General features: G+C 47.6%; 1 protein-coding gene across 3 annotated transcripts; it reads left to right on the forward strand.

The window, feature by feature from the left end:
• The first annotated feature begins 372 nt into the window (after positions 1-372).
• Positions 373-20,701, forward strand: kdm2aa (lysine (K)-specific demethylase 2Aa). 3 transcript variants are annotated; one of them, XM_038981661.1, is made up of 21 exons: positions 373-505; positions 6,796-6,934; positions 7,167-7,245; positions 7,398-7,444; positions 9,816-9,994; positions 10,215-10,321; positions 10,497-10,590; positions 10,728-10,881; positions 11,142-11,257; positions 11,403-11,529; positions 11,846-12,078; positions 12,246-12,323; positions 13,660-13,911; positions 14,170-14,304; positions 14,572-14,655; positions 15,627-15,659; positions 15,774-16,960; positions 17,701-17,864; positions 18,432-18,578; positions 18,833-19,048; positions 19,221-20,701. In XM_038981661.1, the coding sequence occupies exons 1-21, from the start codon at positions 500-502 to the stop codon at positions 19,400-19,402; spliced, it is 3,759 nt and encodes a 1,252-aa protein (XP_038837589.1). In that variant the 5' UTR covers positions 373-499; the 3' UTR covers positions 19,403-20,701. The 3 variants fall into 3 exon arrangements, with proteins under 3 accessions (XP_038837589.1, XP_038837588.1, XP_038837591.1); XM_038981660.1 differs by lacking the exon at positions 373-505 and adding an exon at positions 694-1,926; XM_038981663.1 differs by lacking the exons at positions 373-505; positions 6,796-6,934; positions 7,167-7,245; ... (1 more) ...; positions 9,816-9,994; positions 10,215-10,321 and adding an exon at positions 10,404-10,429.
• Positions 20,702-22,101: the final 1,400 nt, after the last annotated feature.

Consider the following 22,101-nt stretch of genomic DNA (forward strand, 5'->3'; position numbering starts at 1 on the left):
CTTCAGTCGCATACGTTTGTAGTGATTTTGTAGGCATTTATATGGAAAATGTTATCTGATCAAAATGTAAGGTCAGATTTCAGTTTTAGTAGCCTTTCCCGTCTGTTGACAAAGAATAAAATAAAAAAAGATTCGCCCTTTGCCAAGTGTTTTTATTTGTAAGTTTTCATTATTCAATTATTTTAAACTGCTTTGAAAAATAGAAAATAAAACGAAACGGCTTGCCTTTGACATCTCTCGCCGTCTGTATATTGTTTAATTGGCAGGCCAAAGCCTCCAATTGCTGCCATCCACCCAACTGTGGGACCAATAGACAGCCGCTTCCGGATTACAACTGCCATGAATGGGCGGCTTTGCTGTAGCAACCCAAGACAGAAGTAGCTACCCAGAAAACGTGTCTCAGCAATGCAAAGCTCCGGGAGTCAAGACACAGCAGAAGCCAGGAAGCAGACTACGCAAACTGGCCCGGTCGACCGTCCTTGAACAGTTCTACTCAATCATGGTGGTGTGTAACAGAAATACATTTGATTTTTATGGGTTCATAAGTTGTATGGCTGGTCTGGCAATTTTTGTAAGGTTGAGTTGGGTAACACGATGTCTGAATTGCGTGATAGTTCATTGGCTGCTTTATTGACCCCTTTTGTATGTTGACCAATTATTATTCTCCTCTGAAGATGGTAGCAAAAATGGTCGCCAATTGGAGTTCGAGTCGTCCAATAACTTGCAATGTAATTGGTCATTCACGTGTCGTTTGCACTTTTTGTTGTATGTTTGTCCAGTCCCTATCGACAATGTATTTCTGAGTGACATAATTACCGACCATTTAGCGCCTCGCCGGCTTTGCTGTCGTTGGACGATTTCATTGTTGTAGGCGGGTCTTGAGAAACTAGTGGCGTTTTGTGACGAGATGAAAATGGCGGCGGATGGCCGACTGCCGACTTTATCGGATATTATACATATAAAACTGCGATTTTAAACCAGCGTTCTCTGTCGATTTTAACAGAACTTAATTGTCATTTAATATTACCCGATTTTAATGATTTCCTAAACTCTTTGGGTGGAGTTTTCCAAAAGACAAAACGGAAAGTTCCCTTGGAAATAATAGATTGTTCGCTGTCTGCGGTTGCATTTTAAACTCGGACGTTCGTTTCAGTTTAGCTAACAGTTTGTTGTTCAGCATAAGAAAATGTGTGTGAACTAACGTTACTTGCCGCAAATAACCCAGGACTGGTAACCCCCCCCCCCCCCTCACCCCCCTAAAACTAGCCAGACAAGTGTCTAAATTGTATCAATAGTAAGCTACACTCCATAGCTAACTTTAGCTATAACACGCTAAACGCTAGATAATGTACCACACTATAATCCCAAATGCAATATTGGCGCTATAAACACAAACAAAAATTTGCTAGTTAATCCCATTCTCTCGGTAGGGTTTTGTTTTAGTGATCGACAACCATGCTTCCCTTTAGTGGGGGATAGCTAGCCTCTTTACTATTTCACTAGCTATGTCCTAGTGGTAATTATCTACCGTTAGCTGTAAAAAAAAAAAAAAAAAACTACGTTACAATGTGTAAACGCTCTTTATTCGTACGGTGTTTTTTAATCAAATCAAAATGTATTAACTTGGCTACGTTGCTGACTGTATTTTAGATTTAGTTTGTCCGATTTGAAAGGCTATTTTAACCCGCAAGTGACAGTAGACATAGCTAATTTCTAGTAGTGTAATGTTTAATAAGTTAGTTTAGCTCTGTCAAATAAAGTAAAACTACATTTCCAATCACGAGCTAGTTGTAGTGTTCAGCAGCTTGACAGCGCAGTCAGGTACCCACGTGTATCGGCGAACCGCCTACCAAAGCAGTCCACTGTCTCAAGTGAAAGTCATTAAACATGGAAGATAAGCGTCGACCACGATTCAGCAAGCGACTGGTAAGTAACAAGTTGGCCCAGCGTTATTTCAATGTCTCCCTGTTCTGTCTGTAGTAAGAGTTCTTAGCTAACGTTACTTTAGACGTTGGTGATGAACGATCTGAAATGGCATGGACTACCGATAGTTACTAACTATATTGAAAGGTGCGTAGTATGGATATTTAATTATTTGTTGTGTGTTTTTAAACTATGCATGTGGATTGAGATGTTGGGATTATAAAGACAGAGAGGAAGTGAGTTATAACGTTACTAGTCTACGTTTCAATTCCAATACCTCATCATTTAGGTTATGGGAATAACTGTAGTGTTTTTTTTCTCCCTAAGTAACAATTTAATTTGTTTCCAATACCAAAAAGCTCAGAAGTTTGTCTCTGACTTGTCTTGCTTGATGGTGTCATGTAGTCCAGATTGGCACTCTTGACTGTAATTTGAGAGGGCACGGAAAACAGGCTCTTTGGTCAAAAGTGGTGCATTATAAAGGGAAGCGGGTGTCATTTTAAGACGAGCCAGGTTCATTGTTTGGGGGGTTAAACCCTGCCAGGAGTGTGCATCATGTCAGTCGCGCCAAAATTTTGTAAAAGCAAACCCGAGCAGAAGACATTTGGTTAAAGAGGACCAGATCAACTATGTCTGGAGCAGTGAACATGGTTGTGTTGGTCAATGGCTGGGATTAGTGTCAGATCTAGCTAAATCCTTGAAAAGGAATATTGCACATTTTTGTTACATGGTGCATTTTTGATTGAGGGTCCAACATGTCAGATAAGATTATTGATTGATATGTTTGAGGTGAGTAGTCTTTTATTTATTTTTTTGTATTTGATTGTAATTGCATTTCTGGTTTGTTCTGGGTATCAGAAGCCAGATACCTTGGCTTCCTATCCTTGGCTTCACGCCTGTTGAGCAAATTTGAATGTGTACTGCAGGGTTTAGTAGGGTGACTAGGGTCTCAGCCTACCTGACTGTGCAGAATCTGGATAGTTATAGGTGAGGTGACACAAAGGCTTTTACTAGACAATGGACCGTGGACATTATGTTTATAATATACAATGGTGTGTGTTGTGATTGTTAAAGTTGAGTTTCAGACGATAGTCACGTTTGTGGGAGTATAAGCAGAACATGTATCGCTCAGAGCAGGAGCCAGGCAGCATCACTCCTCTGATGCAGAGATAAAGTTTTATCAATTATGAATAGGATGAGATTTAGGCAGTAGTGGTCAGTTCTACATCTCTTAGTCTCTGGTCTGTTAGGGAGAGGGAGGGAGCTCTTTTTCTTTGCCTGTACTTTGAGCCATACATCTCCAGAAGGCATATTGCATGCAGTACAACAGTGTAAGTCACAGGTGTCAAACTCATTCCACGGGGGGCCGAGTGTCTGCGGGTTTTCGCTCCTCCCTTGTACTTGATTGATGAATTAACATCACTAATTAGTTAGGAACTCCCCACACCTGGTTGTCTAGGGCTTTATTGAAAGGAAAAACCAAAAACCTGCAGACACTAGGCCCTCCGTGGAATGAGTTTGACACCCCTGGTGTAAGTGATGAAACAGGAGGGGAGGATGAGTGGAGAGGACACTGTGGTGAGAGCACGCTGTCTGCTCTGTGTGAAGCGAGAGGAGAAGTTACTGGAGAGGCTGGCTGCCTGACTGGCCATGTGAGCAGAAATGCGGATGGAGATGATGATGATATGGGGGGGGGGGGGCACTGCAGAGGCGAAAGGATGACAGAGCTGGATAGACCGCAGGCCTTTTTTTTCACTCTAAAAAGAGAGGCGAGGGGGAGCGGAGGATTGTGAACAGATGCTGCTGCACTACGCCGGGGATGAAGGGATGTGGGAAAAGAAGAGGAAGAAAGATAAAGAGAGGAAGAGGGATGTAATGGTGACACTGAAGGTGCGAGGTGTGTCGAGTCTCTCCATCCCACAGGATTCCCCAAGGCGCACTGCAAGAGAGGGAAAGGGCAAGAGAAAAGGAGAGAAATATAATACAATTGAGAGGAAAAAGAGGATACTGGATTGCTGCAGTGAGGGGGAGAGAGAGCATCTGTAACCTTGCTTGTACTGGCTCTGAGATCCACCGTCTCTTGGCGATGATCTTTGATAATAAACATGGACAATGCGGTTAGATACTGCGTCGGCCCTTACCCACTGTGGTTGCTCAGGCGTCATGGTGTGATTGTGTAGCTCAGGGTCGTCCATTGTTTCTTCAGTAGCTGAGTGAGTGGGCGGCCTGGAGACCCAGGATCTAGACAGGGGCCCTGGCTGTTTGTCGTTCCCCAGCCAAGGCATCTCCCAGACGGATCCCTCCCGCACCCCTCCAGACTGTTTCTCTCTAGAGTTTGTCGTCATGCAAGCCGAATTCCCGCCTTGGGAATACTAGGTGGAGCTGGACACTGCGGTGTGTGTGTGTGTGTGTGTGACCAGCAGCTGGTCTGTGTGATGTCTCCGTTAAAGGTGGTTGGTTTCGCCGGGTGCTGTGGCAGCGTAGTGCGTCGCTGACAGACGGTATGCTGTGTCACTGTCTGTGTCTCCAATGGCAGCCTATTCCCTACGTAGTGCACTATCTAGGGAGCCATTTGGGTACACGCAGCCACTGTCCGCTGTACTGGGCACCGGCCCAGGGGAGCACAGACGGACTGGCGCACTGCATTACACCGCTCGCTGCAATTCACTGCAATGCCGTTGTGTTCGTCTCCTCTACCAAACCGCCTGAATGGAACAAAGCTCTCTCGTCAAACCTGGCTTAAAGATGGATAATGGACTTTGAATTTACTGGGCCAGGGTTGTCTTTTTGAAGGGTTGGGCTGCCCGGAGCCAAGGAGGATTGCGGCGGCTGGCAGATGGGCAGTGAGCTATTGGAGGTAGTGCAGGTGCCTCGTGCTGCATCTGGTGTCACTGATTTGGCTGCTACAGCGGTGGATACTAGTGCTGCTTAATGTCCTGCTGTGGAGTGGCATTGGCTTGTGGCTGACCGGTGGACAATACAGCGAGGTCGTTTCACATTGTGCGGTGTTTGCAAGGAGTTGTGTGTGTTTCATGTTCAGGCTGAAGATGTTTAGGTGTGTGTGTGTGTGTGTGTGTGTTCAGGGCCGGCTGAGGATGTTTTAGATGTGTGTGTGTGAGACGGGCGGAGAGATTGCGTTCTCCGACATCTCTTATTGTTGTCACTGAGCTCTGGGCTGCTGGACCCCCCCCCTGGGTCAGCTGGTGCATTGCTATGGCAACCCTGGCCCACTCCCTGGTCCACTTTGTGTAGCTGTTAGCAATGCTGCTAATGATAACCATCTGCTGGTAGATGGAAAGGCTTTCTGAAAAATCTTCTCAGTTAAATGTTAACTAAAAAGTAGCCTCTGCCTTTCTGGCAGAATGATATTGTGATTATTTGCGTCAATCCAATGGCCATTTGTTTTTGCAGACTCTGCAATCACATGAGCGCCACAGAAACATGTTAACCAAAGGGCACTTGCTTTAAAGGGTAACTACACCCATAATTGAAAATGTCTTTGATTTTTCCAAGACTGCAAAAGTAGTCTCCTGATGTGGTGTATCCATTGTTGTGCACTTAGAACATTAAATGTTGTATTTCTTAAAAATACAAAAAATAAACTTTTAACAGAAACATGGAAAAACAAAACGGAGAAAATTGAATTTGGGGGGGGGGAAATGATGTGGATTCAGCCCAAACAATCATTTTATGGGGGGCTACATGTCAGCCAGATTGCTTTTATTTTATTACCTACCTAGGTTTTATGAAAAGTCCCCTTTGAACTCACCATGCTTTTTTAATCATTGAAGCTGTCAACCCAATGCAAGGCAGTGAGAATGGATGGACACTAAAAGGGGGTTTACTATAACCTAGCATGTGTTCTTGAGGATGATGAGTGGGGGTGGACATTGGATAACTAGATGATTTTTTTGCTCATATTTATCCAAATTTTATGTGTCCTCTTGAACTTGCGTTGCCGGCTGCTTTACGAACTTAAAATCTATGGACTTCTACCTAATATCTTATAAACCTAGGTGGAAATTTCATTGGCCTTTACATTTTCTAGATGGTTAGATTGGAACAACAACCAGTTAGCCTGGCAATTGTTGTCCAGGAGTGTAAAGATGGAGGAGCACTACCGTCAATGAAGCATCAAGCTTTTCAGCTGACAGATAGAGGTGGTGAAAAAGAAGTGGGGGTGGGGGACATTTTTGAGCGGAGGAGCAGGGGGAAGGGGCATGGTCCTTGAGTCAGGTTTAGGGGAGGGGGGGAAGGAATTATCCTTCTATCTGTTGTGCCCTTGAAGCACTGGGTACAGAAAGGTTCCAAGTACCCGCCCCCCTTCCCCCTGTTCTTTCTCTCCCTCTCTTTATCCCCCGATTCCTGAGAGAAGGGAGAGTCTGTGTGAGGGGAAATTAATGATAGGCTACATTGGAGAATTGATACCCTAGCCTGAACATCAATGTACTATGTGTGTTCTGTGTTGATATGGGTTTGTGTGGGTATGTTCATTCTTCCTTGCCCCAGTGTGTGTTGCGGTTTTGACACTTCAATCTCTTGGCACGAGAGCAGGTTTCTTTTTGTAGGAGGGAGCAGCAGGTAACTGTGTGGGAGCATTGTTAACACAGCCAAACGCTGCTGTCTTTAAGTAGCGTTACATTTGACAGAAATACCTTAAAGAACCTAGAAGTATTAAGCCTAACTATTAAAAAGTACCGTAAATACCCTAAAATAGTGCTCGATGGGATTTAAAGGGTATACAGCTGCTGAACACATTGAGGTAAATCTCTGCTCTTTATTCCCTCTTCCTCACATTCCTCTTTCCTATTCTATTTTGCTCCCCCTCTTACCTCTTCCTCCTCTATTTTCTCTTCCCCCTCCTCACTCCAGCGGTCGGGCACGAGGCGGCGCTACCATGACGATGGTATCTCGGACGACGAGATCGAGGGGAAGAGGACCTTTGACCTGGAGGAGAAGTTGAGGAGCGAAAGGTTCACCTCAGACAGGGTGAAACGCATGGAGGGGAAAGGTCAGTGTTGGGGGGGTCATCGTAATCCTAAATCTATATGTCCTTCTACAGTGGAGGGTTTGGATTTGGCTAAATATTGGAGACATTGGCTGCGTCTGAAATTGCACCCTATTCCCTATATAATGCACTTCTTTTGCCAGTAGTAGTATGCTATAGGGTTACAAACTTGAGTAGCTTATAGGATTCCTGTTTAGTTTATGGATTATCGTGTGTGTGTGTGTGGTTTTTCCAGACCTCACGTTTGAGTACATCCAAAGAGGTGGGTTGAGGGACCCGATCATCTTTGAGAAGCCAGACGGACTGGGCATCAAGTACGTCCTCCTTTTCCCCCTCCAAACTCTGTTGGAAACGCACTCGCTTTATTCTCTCTGGGGCAATTAGAATGGCTGAAATTGCATTAAAGTTTGTAATGAGTAATATGTAATGAGTAATATGTAACCCCGGTTTGTTGTGTTCTCTAAAGGATGCCAGATCCAGACTTCAGTGTGAACGACGTCAAGATATTTGTTGGTAAGATTCCACCCTCCTCCAGTGTTTCTATCCAAACACGCCTCTTCCCTTTTTTTCCCAATTTCTCTCCTTCACCCACACTCTATTTTAATGCTAACTCTTCCTCCATTTCTTTTGGCTTTTTTAACACTCCCTCATTTACATCTCCTTTATTTCCCTCCCTTCCATTTTTAACACCACAGTCGACCAAACAAGCCTGCAGGCTCTAGTTTGATCTAATAGTGATATGGTCAAGTGCTGCAAAGAAGGACTTAGAAAATCTGCAGCTGGCCCAGAGCAGAGCAGCATGTCTTGCCCTTCAATGTACACAGGGGGCTCGTGTCAACCGTCTCTCTCTGCTCAAAGTACAGGAGAGATTGACTGCATCAATTCTTGTGAGAAATAGTGTTAATTTCCAAATTTGTCTGTATAATCATTTTACATATAGCTCTGACAGGCGTACTTACCCACCAGACATGCCACCAGGGGTCTCTTCAGTCCCCATAATCGAGAAGCAATTCAAGGCAACGCACAGTATTCTATAGAGCCATTATTTCACGGAACACCCATCTCAAATGACTCAAGCAAACTGCAAAAAACTGTGCTTCAAAACAACACCTCATAGAACAAGGCCTCTCCCCATCTGACCTAATTAACTGATAGCCAGTATTCAGACTCCTTCACTTTTCCCACTTTTTATCACGTTACAGCCGTATTCTAAAATTGATTAAATACCCCATAATGAAAAAGCAAAAACAGGTTTTTATGCATTTTTGCCTAAAAATATATATGGGTATGACACGCTACAAGCTTGGCACACCTGTATTTGAGTTTCTCCCATTGTTCTCTGCAGATCCTCTCAAGCTCTGTCAGGTTAGATGGGGAGCATCGCTGCACAGCTATTTTCAGGTCTCTCCTGAGATGTTCGATCGGGTTCCAACCCGGGCTGTGGCTGGGCCACTCTAGGATATGCAGAGACTTGTCCCGAAGCCACTCCGGTGTCTTGGCTGTGTACTTAAGGTCGTTGTCCTGTTGGAAGGTGAACCTTCACTCCAGTCTGAGGACCTGAGTGCTCTGGAGCAGGTTTTCATCAAGGTTCTCTGTACTTTTCTCCATTCATCTTTCCCTCGATCCTGACTAGTCTCCTAGTCCCTGCCGTTGAAAAACATCCCCACAGCATGATGCTGCCACCACCATTCTTCACCGTAGGGATGGTGCCAGGTTTCTTCCAGACATGACACTTGGCATTCAGGCCAAAGAGTTCAATCTTGGTTTCATCAGAGCAGAGAATCTTGTTTCCCATGGTCTGAGAGTCCTTTAGGTGCTTTTTGGCAAACTCCAAGCAGGCTGTCATTAGCCTTTTACTGAGGAGTGGCGTCCGTCTAGCCATAAAGGTCTGATTGGTGGAGTGCTGCAGAGATGGTTGTCCTTCTGGAAGATTTTCCCATCTCCACAGAGGAACTCAAGCTCTGTTGGTGACCATTTTGGTTCTTGGTCACCTCCCTGACCAAGGCCCTTTTCCCCCGATTGCTCAGTTTGGCCGGGCGGCCAGCTCTAGGAAGAGTCTTGGTGGTTCCTTAATTCTTCCATTTAAGAATGATGGAGGCCACTGTGTTATTGAGGACCTACAATGCTGCAGGAATGTTTTGGTACCCTTCTCCAGATCTGTGCCTCGACGCAATCGGAGCTCTACAGACAATTCCTTCGACCTCATGGCTTGGTTTATGCTCTGACATGCACTGTCGACTGTGCTACCTTTAAATAGACAGGTGTGTGCCTTTCCAAATCATGTCCAATCAATGAATTTACCACAGGTGGACTCCAATCAAGTTGTAGAAACAGCTCAAGGATGATCAATGGAAACAGGATGCACCAGAGCTGAATTTCAAATATCTTAGCAAAGGGTCTGAATTCTTATGTAAATAAGGTATTTCTGTTTTTATTTTTAATAAATTAGCAAAAAAAATCTACAGCTGTTTTTGCTTTGCCGTTATGGGGTATTGTGTGTAGATTTTATCCATTTGTGAATAAGGCTGTAATGTTACAAAAAGTGGAAAAGGGCAACGTGTCTGAATACTTTTAGAATGCACTGTACATGTACGGATGTGTGGGTACCTGTCAGTAGGACCTTTTTGTTCTATTCTCGTTTTAAATTGGTGTCGTTCAGTCCTTGAGCTGTTCTTGTCTATTGATGTTCTGTATTATTTCATGTTCAGGAAGAGTTGCTGCTGCTTCAGCAACAGTTAATGGGGATCTCAATAAAATACTAAATAATCTCTTACCTTTTCCTCCTCCTCACCTTTTTGTCTGTCTCCTCTTTCTCTCCTTTGTTCCTCTGTCACCCATCTGTCTGTTCCCCCATCCTCTCCCTCTCCCTCCTTGGCTCTCCCAGGCAGCAGGCGTATGATTGACGTGATGGATGTGAGCACTCAGAAGGGTATAGAGATGTCTATGGCCCAGTGGCGACGTTACTACGAGACGCCCCCCTCCCAGAGGGACAAACTCTACAACGTCATCAGCCTGGAGTTTAGCCACACCAAACTGGAGAACCTGGTCCAGAGGCCTACATCGGTCAGTCTGATATATACACACACACACACACACACATAGGAACGCACGGACACTCTCACACACACCAAGCTCACAAACCTGATCCGGAGGGCCGCGTTTGCCAGTATGAGACACACACACACACACACACAGGCATATTAGCACGCAGACACACAAACACATATCGGCACACACACACACCCTCCTGTCTGTTCTTACCTCCTCCCGTGTATCCTATCAGGTGGACATCATAGACTGGGTGGACAACATGTGGCCTCGGCACCTGAAGGAGAGACAGAGAGACTCCACCAACTCCATCACAGACATGCAGTACCCCAAAGTGCAGAAGTAAGGCTCAAATGGCACCCTATTCCCTATGTAGTGCACAACTATTGACCAGGGTCTGCAGGCTCCACCAACTCCCATCACAGACATGCAGTACCCCAAAGTGCAGAAGTGAGACCCTCTCCCTCATCAACTGCATTCTCCTTCCCCCTTTTCCCTCCTCCAACATGTGTTCCAGGTACTGTCTAATGAGTGTGCAGGGCTGCTACACGGACTTCCACATTGACTTCGGAGGTTCCTCGGTCTGGTACCACATACTGCGGGGAGGCAAGGTAAGAGCGAACGACTTAATCTCACACTGCACGACTTGGACTCGAGTCTCGACTTAAGACTCGGACCCCTATGACTTGGGACTCGAGTAAGAGCGACTCTTGTTTCCTCTCACTTCTGACCCCTTGCTTCCTGTCAGGTGTTCTGGCTGATCCCGCCCACGCCTCAGAACCTGGAGCTGTATGAGGACTGGGTGTTGTCAGGGAAACAGGGAGACATCTTCCTGGGAGACAAGGCCCAGGACTGTCAGAGGATAGAGCTGAAGCAGGGCTATACCTTCATGATCCCTTCAGGTACCCACTTAATATGTAGTGAAATCTGGTGTATATGTATTGTAATGTTAAAAAAAAAAAAAAAAATGTGTAACTGCCTAATTTTTGCTGAACCTCAGGAAGAGTAGCTGCTGCCTTGGCAGCAGCTAATGGGGATCCATAATAAATACACTTTGAATTGTACTTGTGCTTTGGCACATACAGATATTTAACCGTTTGAACTTCAACCTAGTGTTGTGTGTTCCTGTTTCTAATGTTTATCTTTGTTTGTGTCCTGTCAGGTTGGATCCATGCGGTCTACACTCCAGTGGACACCCTGGTGTTTGGGGGAAACTTTCTCCACAGCTTCAACATCCCCATGCAACTCAACATCTACAGCATTGAGGACAGAACACGGGTGGGTCAGACACACACACTCTCTCTCTCTTCCATTTAATCTCTCTCCTAAATGTACTGAATGTTTTTATTCCTGAGCACTCGTAGAAGAGAAGTTCCTATATGTCGTGGAAGTTACTAATAAGTTGAACTTGGTGTCTGTGCAGGTACCAGCTAAGTTCCGTTACCCGTTCTACTATGAGATGTGTTGGTACGTGTTGGAGAGATACCTCTTCAGTCTGACCAACACCTCCTACCTCACGCCTGACTTCCAGAAACACTCCCTGGGCATCGGTCAGTGCCAACGCTACCTCCTCTCACTACCCCCTCTGTCTCTCCGTTCTCTCACCCCCCCCCTGCTCTCTCACCCCCTCCATCTCTCTCTACACTCTACCTCTACTATTCCAGCTTTACAGCATGCAGCTCAGCACTTCTCTAACCACCATTACTCTATATTAGGTGGTTACGTTTGAATGACAACACGAGATCTATAACTTGAGGCGTGCGTTCTCCGTATTACGTGTTAGACTAGAAAACCTTGAATTTCTCTGTGAAGTGTCTTATCTTTCCAGCTCCACCTCTTAATCTCTCCGTCCCTCCCTCCCTCCAGGTCTTACTAGAGACCCCTCCACCTGTGAGTCGGTCAACGGCCACACACAGAAGGAGGATGAAGAGGAGGCTCCCCCGACGCGGGGCTCTAAGCCCGGGGTGAAGGTTCACCTGACCCCCTTTGAGCTGGAGGGGCTGTGGAACCTGCTGGGGAAGCTGGAGTCACTGCCCTCACAGAAGAACTGTGTCCCGGCGGGCATACACAATGCTCCCGCGCTGCTGCACGACATCAGGGTGAGTGCTGAGTGGGTACAGGGTGTGTCTGACAGAGTTAAATATCCTAATATCAAAATGGATGCACGCATGACTGACTAAGTCACTTTAGATAAAAGCGTCTGCTGAATGGCATGTATTATAAACTGTCTTTTTGTTCATGTATTAACCTTCTTGTCTTCTCTAAGGCCCTGCTGAAGGAGCATGCTAATGACATCCCCAAACTGTCCTACACTGGAAAGCCCATCGTCAAGTGGCCCACTAGGGTGAGAAGGACACACGCCACATTCAGTCACATGCTCATAGTAACCCGTAAACGGGTTCAGTTTGGCCACTGATAAGCGCCTTAATTGGGACGCCAGCGGCTGTACGGTAACATGCTGTACCTGACGTCAGAGCTCAGGTTCTCCGCTTCACAGCTCCTGACAGCCATTATAAACTCGAGCACCGCACGACAAGAAGTTGACCCCCACCCCTCCTAATTTTTGGGGGGTCTGAGTGAGGACTCTATGTATTTTGAAAGATGAAACGTTGAGGATGATAATAAATACCGCTCTGACGTCATACAAGCCAAACACCTGTGAGTCCAAATGTGCACTTCACATTTCCATATAAAACTCGTGTCGTATACAGCGTCAACGTTTATGATCACTGTTTGACGTACAGTTACAAGATGGCATGGTGTCAGGCTCATTCAGTGCAGAACAGGGTATATGTTTGTTTATTGTGGAGAACATTTTTGGCGTATCACGCACAGGAATGCACTCCTGACTCTGTTCTACGCACACCGAAATTCCGATCTGTTTCTCTGGATTGCCGTGTGAAAGCAAAACACTAAGATCGTATTTTACAACTTAGCTAGTCATGTTGGCAATAGAAACAAGTTTTCAAATGATGCCCACTTGACCCAGCCTGCAGTTTATAATGAGATGTTTTTGGACAGCGTGAACCACAACAGTAATTGTGTGATGGTGGGGATGCAGGGCTGTGTTCCAAACAAATCAACTACAAGTGTACTTGCTCTAGTTCCTCAAAGGCACGACTAGGAGAGCTAAAAAATGACCTTTTTATAGTTGAAGACTCTTCACATAAAAGTGCATTGAATTTAATAATGTTTTAAATAATGTTACTGGAAGTATCCAGATGACAGTAAATGTAAAATGCACATAAAATCAAGTTTAATGTTGGGATTCAATCTTGTCAGGTGAACTTGTCCTCAACTTTGGTTGAATCATTTTCCCATAATAACCAATAAGTTGCTACCATTCTTATTAATTTGCTTTTAATGGTTCTGTAAGAACCATTTCAATGTAGCCCTGTCCATATAGGCCTCTACCCACAAGTGTGAAGGGTTAACGCACGTGTACTGTACATTGTCATAAGACGAGAGCGAATCATGCCAGGTTCTTAGACTGCTCCACACCTCAAACGCTTAAAATCCATCTACTTATCTGACTCCCAAATCAAAGGGTCATTTAATCCACAGAGGGATGCTTTTCCAGACAGAGATTAAGCCTAGTGCTGGACTGTTGCCTGCCTTCGCCCCCCCGCCCCCCCCCAAAACTTTGAATTTACCTTTATCCCATTCATTCTCACCCCCAGCCGTCGTGGTACCAGCCTCCTCCCCCTCCTCCGCCGGTGGCTCGTCCCAAGCTGTCTGCCACGGTGGTGACCCCGCGCCCCCAGAAGCCCGCCTCCTCCATGTCCGTGCTGCGGCGGCGGCGCGTGCGGTGTAAGCGCTGCGAGGCGTGCGTCAGGACGGAGTGCGGGGACTGTAACTTCTGCAGGGACATGAAGAAGTTCGGCGGGCCGGGGAAACTCAAACAGACCTGCGTGCTCCGACAGTGTCTGGCGGTGAGAGAAAGAGGGGGGGGGGGTGTGTCTCTGTGTGAGAGAGGGGGGGGTGTTTGTGTGTGTGAGCTGTCTCATTTGTACAGTAGAAGCATTGTCACTGTCTCCCTCTGCTAGCTGTGTGTCACTTACTGCTTGGCTTTGATGCCTGTGTCCTTACTCTTTATCTCTTTTTCCCAGCTAGTATACTGTGTGTTTGATTCATTCTGACAGAATATACTAGTCTCAGTGTATTAACTCCTCTGTTTCTCTCTCCTCCAGCCGGGTCTGCCCCTGTCAGTGGTGTGTGAGCTCTGTGGAGAGGGGAACCAGGAGGGAGGAGAGGGGCCAGTCTTCGCCCTCACCCTCATGGAGTGTTCCAACTGTGCCCAGATAGCCCACCCCGCCTGCCTCAAGGTAACCCCCGACACACTCCTCAAACTATACCCTACCTTCAAGTTTCAGCTTCATTTGCCGTAAGTACATCTTACTCACCAGAGCTCTCGCAATCTAATCAGCATTCAAACACACGACCACACAAAGTCACTTGTCTGGTGACATCAGTACAGAGGGAGGTTAAACTCTTCCTCCTACCTCTTTCCTTTTGTTCTCAAACAAAATGCTCTAAATATCTCTAACCATCCTTTTCTCCCTCCACCTCTCTCGCTCTCTCTGTCTCTCTAGGTAACAGGGGAGGGTGTGGTGAACACAGATCTGCCCAGCTGCTGGGAGTGTCCCAAATGTGTTCTGGGAATCACCGACACTGAGGTAGACCCTCCTCCTTTATCTACACACACACACACACACACACACACACACACACACACCACTGTGTCCCGGCTAGCTAACGGCCGTGACTCTCTCCCTGTGCTGTGTGTCAGTCTTCGGGTACCGATGATGATGACGACAGCGGGGCGTCCGTTGGCCTCGGCGCTGGCGCAAGCCCCCTCTCCCCCGCCGCCCTCTCCTCCTCCCAGGGGCCTCTAGGGGTCTCCATGGAGCCAGGCTCTGCTCCTGGGTTGGGGGATGAGGGCTGGGGCAGGGCGTTACTGCTACACCCAGGGCTTGTTCCCAATCCCCCCTCCTCCTCCTGGTCCTCAGAGGCGCCCCTTCCCTCCCCTGGTCAGCTACTACCACAGCAGCGCGGCCTCAAGCGGGCGGGGAGATGGGCAAGCGGGCGCAGGAAGAGGGTGAGAGGCCTACCGCCGCCACCGTCCTCCCCCCCCCCCCCCGCCCGTTACATCATCATCACGCGCCTACCGCTGCTCTGACTGACGAGGGGAGGGGCTGGGGGAGACGTGGTGCTTTGGGCTCCACAAATACTGGGCGAATGCAGAACCCTTTGCTTTAGGGTTGATATCAGACCTGAGTTATAAGTCATTTCAAATACTTTATCTGTTCTTGTTTTGCGCTTCACTAGCTTAATGTTCCAATAGAATAGTCCCAAAACTGCACATCTTGCACTCCAGGCAAACTCAAAAGTATTTAAAGGTTTTCAACTATTTGAACCCAGGTCTAGTCGATATGAGACGGTATTTGTGGAGCAGAAAGTCTTTGTAGCCTGAACGACAGCCCAAAGCATGCGGAGGTTTGAGTGAGAGAAACGGCGGCTTGTGACGTGAATGTGCTTGTCTGTGTTCACAGTGCAGCAGGCATTATGTCAACAGAGATGTTACAGTATTCAATGAACAGTGAATTTCTGTTGCATTGATGTTTTTCTTCTTCTTTTTTGATTTCAGGTGAAAGGGGACAAGAATAAAATGTTACACGCGGTAAGTATGCCAGCCAATAAAAGTGTATTCAATTAAACCAAAGACTGTTTTTCATCCCTACCCTAACGGATACATCGCTCCCTCGCTCCTTTCCTCCCTCCTCTCTCTTTCCAGAAACGCAAGTCTTCTTCGTATCTCGACGGCCGCATCGCCAAGATCTATCGTCGCCGAGACGACGACGATGACTCAGGCAGCGATGATGACGACGACGACGATGATGAGGATGATGATGATGATGAAGGCTCCAGGGGCGGAGGAGGCGGCGCGGGAAGGAAGATGTCCGGACCACGCCCTCGCGGCAGTGGCTCCGCCTCTCGAAGAGGCTACGGGACTGGGAGGCGAGGCATTTGGAGAGGCTCCTCCCACAGAGGGGCAGGTCGTGGGAGCGGGCTGGCCCCTCACTCCTCCCTGAAGATGAGGCGTGGCAGAGGGGGGCTGGGGGTGGGGCGAGGGGACAGGGAGGGGGGGCGCAGGGAGAGAGGCGGGAGAGTGCGCCTCCGGGGAGGCACCAGGATGCAGAGACGCAGGGACGAGTCAGAGGACGATGATGATGATGACGACGACGATGAAGATGACGACAGCGAGGAAGATCCGCAGCATCACCACCGGCAACGCCGCAGGCGGAGGAGAACGGACGACGAGGAAGACGACGATGAAGACGAGGAAGACAGCTCTGCTCGGGACCTGGAGGGGGAGGATGAGGATGTGGACGATGAAGACGAGGATGAGGAAGACGACGAGAACCAGTCAGACTCCGAACCAGAGCCTCCCGTTCTCCTGGTGTCTGACCTTAACGACGACTTCCTAAACGGCTCGTACCTGACAGTGACCCTACAACGCCCCCCCAGGGCTAAACGCCACCCCGGCTCCATCGTGCCCAAGCTGGAGGCCGCCATGTCTCCCAGAACCCACGGCGGCGGTCCAGGTTACGTCCAGCATAAAACCCTCGGGAAGACGCGGCACAAAAACGGCACGGTCGCTGCCGGCAACGGCCTGGCACAGCCCGCCAAGAATCCAGTGGGCCGGCCGCCTCGTCACCGTATCAACAATCCCCACGGCGACACAGCAGACAGGGAAAGAGAGAGGGACAATGCCTCTCCTTCCTCCTCTGACTCCTCGGCCTCCCCCACCCCTCCTCCCCACTCCTCCCACTCTCCTTCCTCGCTCCTGTCGCTTCCCTCCTTCAAGGATGTAGGAAACGAGAAAGGAGGGGAGAAGGAGGTGTGGGTGGCGGTGTTCCGTTACCTGAGCAGAGCCGAGCTGGCTAGCTGTATGACTGTCTGTAAGGCCTGGTACAAATGGTGAGTCACACCCGTCCCTCTGTTATTAGAGTAACATTCACAGCCATTAGCATGGCTTGTTTTAGTGATTTTGGGGGGGGGGGGACCTTTACAGTTGCATATTGGGATATTATTTTTTGCCGATATATCGCATTAACAATATCGCAATATTATTTTTGTGCTCGTTTTTCCTTTATAGCTTGTTCTCCGTCTTTTTCAAATATGGAGCAAATTTTGTTTTCAGCACTTATTTCCGTGACTGATTTAAAACTCGTTTTCTCATGGCTCTCTGAGCAAAACGATGAGCAATATGTTTGGAACATTGAATCGCATTAAAATCACAGTATCGAATCACGTTGCAAATAGAATCGCACCGAAGTATCGCGATAATATCACATTGAGTTCCCTGGCAATTACCAGCCCTATTTTATTGTTTCTATAGATAAAGGAGTTTATTTATTGTTTCTGCTTCAACGCAGTTTTAGGATTTTTCATCCGATAAAGTTGCATGACTGTCTCCGTAATCTGTGGACGAAAGGACACTTTCTATAGGGCTTCTCCATAAAGCAGTTTTTTTACACCAGAGGATGAGACTGATGTCATTTTTATGGATGGGAAAATACTTAAGCTTTGTTGAACCAGAAACAGGAGACATCCTTTATCTAACGAGACTGTGTCCAGATCCTCATTTCTTTACCCCCCTCTATTGGCTTCCCCCTCTCCTTTCCTGCCCTCTCCCTCCCTCTGTCTCCTCTCTGTAGGAGTTGTGACAAGCGTCTGTGGAGTGGTGTGGATGTATCGCGTTGTCCCTCTCTCTCCTCCCAGGCCCTGCAGGGCATCATCAAACGTCAGCCCACCTCCCTGGACCTCTCCTGGACCCCCGTGTCCAAGAAACAGATCACCCTGCTCATACACCGCCTGCCAGGTAGGACACACACACACCTCAACCCTGCTGCCTGTCCGACACACCCACACACACACACACACACCTCAACCCTGCTGCCTGTCCGGTACACACACACACACCTCAACCCTGCTGCCTGTCCGACACACACACACACACACACACACACACACACACACACACACACACACACACACACCTCAACCCTGCTGCCTGTCCGACACACACACACACACACACACACACACACACCTCAACCCTGCTGCCTGTCCGACACACACACACACACACACACACACACACACACACCTCAACCCTGCTGCCTGTCCGACACACACACACACACACACACACACACACACACCTCAACCCTGCTGCCTGTCCGACACACACACACCTCAACCCTGCTGCCTGTCCGACACACACACACCTCAACCCTGCTGCCTGTCCGACACACACACACACACACACCTCAACCCTGCTGCCTGTCCGACACACACACCTCAACCCTGCTGCCTGTCCGACACACACACACACACACACCTCAACATTGCAAGATGAATTAACCCCCCCCCCCTCCTCTCTCAGGTCTGAAGGAGTTGATGATAGCAGGTTGCTCCTGGTCGTCCATGTCAGCCCTGTCCACCCCCAGCCTGCCGTGCCTCCGTACCCTGGACCTGCGCTGGGCAGAGGGGGTCAAAGACACCCAGATCAGGGACCTGGTCACACCACCAGGTCAATAGTAACTGAGGTGTTAGGGGTGTAAGGAGTTACATCTCTCTCTCCTTTTCCTACAGGCTGTTATAACTGCAGCAGGCCACTGGTTTGTGGGAGTGTGTGTGTTTTTGACTGTAGTGGTTTCTTTGGGGAATTATCTAGCTGCCCCTATGATAAATTCATCTAGTGTTTTAGGTGGTTGGGTTGGCAAGTATTTGTATTGAATGGTGTGTGTGTGTTACAGTACGTATCTAACCCCTCTATCCTTGCAGGTTGTGACAGTCGGTCTCGGCTGCGTGGCTGTGTGGTGCTGCGTCTAGCTGGCCTGGACATAAGTGACTCCACCCTGAGGCTGATTCTCCGTCACATGCCCCTGCTAGAGAGGCTGGACCTGGCCCACTGCAGAGACCTCACTGACCAGTCCATCTGCCTGCTCACCGCCGCCGGCACACACACACGTAACACACTCACGGAGATCAACCTCGCAGGTAGGCGCACGCATACACACACATCCCATGAAATGCATAGAGATTAACCTTGGAGGTACACACACATATTGCAATCCCTGAGATCAACCTCGCAAGTACACACACTCATTTCCTTCATACAGGTTGTACACCTCTACCTGTGTCTAAGCCCTCCTCCCCCCTCCTCCCTCAGGCTGTAACAAGCTGACGGACGGCTGTCTGGCGTACCTGAAGAGGGCGTCTGGCCTGGGGCTGCTGGACCTGCGGGGCTGCAAAGGTGTGACGCGGCAGGGCTGCGAGGGCTTCATCTCGGACCTTTCTCACTGCGTCCTGTTCTGTATGACGGAGGAGAAACTCATCCAGAGGATATCGTAAAACCGACGCCCCCCCCCCCCCTCGTTCGTACCCCTACGCAAGGGGCACACAGAGACCCCACACCAGCCAGGGGGGAGAGAGGGGGAGCAGCAAACACCCCTCCCCCGAAACGGAGAACAAGCGCTCCAGGAAAAAAGGAGGGCGAGCAAAAGAAAAAGGTGTAAAGACGTTCGCACTCCTCACTACGGGTGATAGAAGGAAGACATGGAGGGGTGGTGGAAGGAGAGGGTAGAATGTGCTGTTGCAGCGTCATGTGTTTATTAGGAGGGTTAGGAATTCTGAATAGCACAGACACTTGTTAGTGTTGTTCACGCTACATGGCTGAAAATGGGAACCCTATGGATTGAATGTGGGTGTTTGTAAGATGTGGTCCCACAAAGCCGTAGAGTGAATCAGGGTTTAGATTTCAGAGGGGGTTGAGAGGGAAGGGGACTGGAGAAGGGGACTGGAGAAGGGGACTGGAGAAGGGGACTGGAGAAGGGGACTGGAGAAGGGGACTGGAGAAGGGGACTGGAGAAGGGGACTGGAGAAGACTCCGACATGACTGGTATCCCACTAGGTCCAGACTCTATGCTGAACTTTCCATGGACTCCTTGGGAAACCGAGCCGTCGGGATGATTAAATGCGAACGGGTGCCAAACCTGTCCTAGAACCCCCCCCCACCCCGCTGTCCCTCCTTCTTTTCGCACCATCCTCACCCCTCTCCGTTTGATACGCTCACAGCCGTGAGGTTTTTTTGGGATGAAAACCGTACTGTATCGCTCATTAGTTTGCGTCCCAAATGGAGCCCTAGTCAAAAGTAGTACACTATATAGGGAATAGGGTGCTATTTGGGACAAATACATAGTCTCTCTTCAGTTTTACTTGACTCCCTTTCTCACTACCAGCCACTACAGGTCTTAACGTTATAGTCTTTGAATTCCCTCATTTGACAGAATATTTTCCTCCTCCTGTCGTATTCATCTCTTTCCTTTCTGTGTCTTTTTAGAGGTGTAACGTTTTGTTCATCCCTCTCTCTATCCCCCATAATGTTATTGTTAGTGTTGAACCAGAGGGCTCGTGGGTTGTGTCCCAAATGTCACCCTATTCCCAATATAGTGCACTACTTTTGAAAAAGAAGTGCACTATATAGAGAATAGGATACCATTTGGGCTGCAACCTTTATCTTGGTGAATTGTGTTGGTTGCCCTACTGCAGTTGCTCAATGGGACTGGAACATGCCTGTAGCATTGCAATCAATTACCGTATATAAATATTTTCTGAAATGTTTTGCAGAAATTCTTTTTTTTTTTTTTTCATTTGTGGTTTTTACAAGAAAAAAAGAGAAATAAAACAAGAAAAATCTTCAATGAATAGTGTGCGCGCACGTCTTGATTTAAATGAAATGGAGGTCAGTAGCCATATACAGTACCATTTAAAAGTTGGTACTGTATAAAAGTTGGTAACCACTCATTCAAGGGTTTTTCTTTATTTTTACTGTTTTCTACATTGTAGAATAATAGTGAAGACGTCAACTATGAAATAACACATATGGAATCATGTAGTAACCAAAAAAGTGTTAAACAGATTTTAGATTGAAAGTAGCCACCCTTTGCCTTGATGACAGCTTTTCCAACAGTCTTGAAGGAGTTCCCACATATGCTGAGCACTTGTTGGCTGCTTTTCCTTCACTCTGCGGTCCAACTCATCCCAAACCATCTCTATTGGGTTGAGGTCGGGTGATTGTGGAAGCCAGATCATCTGATGCAGCACTCCATCACTCTGAAATGGTCCTTACTCAGTCTGGAGGTGTGTTGGGTCATTGTTCTGTTGATAAACAAATGATAGACCCACTAAGCGCAAACCAGATGGGATGGCGTTATTGCTGCAGAATGCTGTGGTAGCCATGCTGGTTAAGTGTGCCTTTTTTGAATTCTAAATAAATCAGTGTCACCAGCAAAGCACCATCACACCACCTCCTCCATGCTTCATGGTGGGAACCACACATACGGAGATCATCCGTTCACCTACTCTGCGTCTCACAACGACACGGCGATTGGAACAACAAATCTCAAATTTGGACTCATCAGACCTAAGGACAGATTTCTTCCGCCCAAGCAAGTCTTCTTATTGGTGTCCTTTTAGTATTGGTTTCTTTGCAGCAATTCGACCATGAAGGCCTAATCCACAGTCTCCTCTGAACAGTTGATATTGATGTGTCTGTTACTTGAACTCTGAAGCACTTATTTGGGCTGTGATTTCTGAGGCTGGTAACTCTAACTTATCCTCTGCAGCAGAGGTAACTCTGGGTCTTCCTTTCCTGTGGTGGTCCTCATGAGAGCCAGTTTCATCACAGCGCTTGATGTTTTTTTGCGACTGCACTTGAAGAAACATTCAAAGTTCTTGAATTGTTCCAGAGTGACTGACCTTTCATGTCTTAAAGTAATGGACTGTCGTTTCTCTTTGCTTACTTGAGCTGTTCTTGCCATAATATACCAGCCCTACCTTGTCACAACACAACTGATTGGCTCAAACGCATTAAGCAAAGAAATCACACAAATTAACTTTTAACAAGGCACACATGTTAATTGAGATGCATTCCAGGTGACTACCTCATGAAGCTGGTTGAGAGAATACCAAGAGTGTGCAAAGCTGTCATCAAGGCAAAGGGTGGCTACTTTGAAGAATCTCTAATATAAAATATATTTTGATTTAACACT

Source organism: Salvelinus namaycush, chromosome 42 (genome assembly GCF_016432855.1).
Source record: "Salvelinus namaycush isolate Seneca chromosome 42, SaNama_1.0, whole genome shotgun sequence".
Lineage (NCBI taxonomy): Eukaryota > Metazoa > Chordata > Actinopteri > Salmoniformes > Salmonidae > Salvelinus > Salvelinus namaycush.

Bases quoted from the DNA above. Each gene is read 5' to 3' on its own strand.
- kdm2aa (XM_038981660.1), top strand. From the start codon at position 1,888: ATGGAAGATAAGCGTCGACCACGATTCAGCAAGCGACTG. The intron at 9,995-10,214 runs GTCAGTCTGATA...GTATCCTATCAG, and splicing joins TGGTCCAGAGGCCTACATCG to GTGGACATCATAGACTGGGT. The intron at 10,591-10,727 runs GTAAGAGCGAAC...GCTTCCTGTCAG, and splicing joins ACATACTGCGGGGAGGCAAG to GTGTTCTGGCTGATCCCGCC.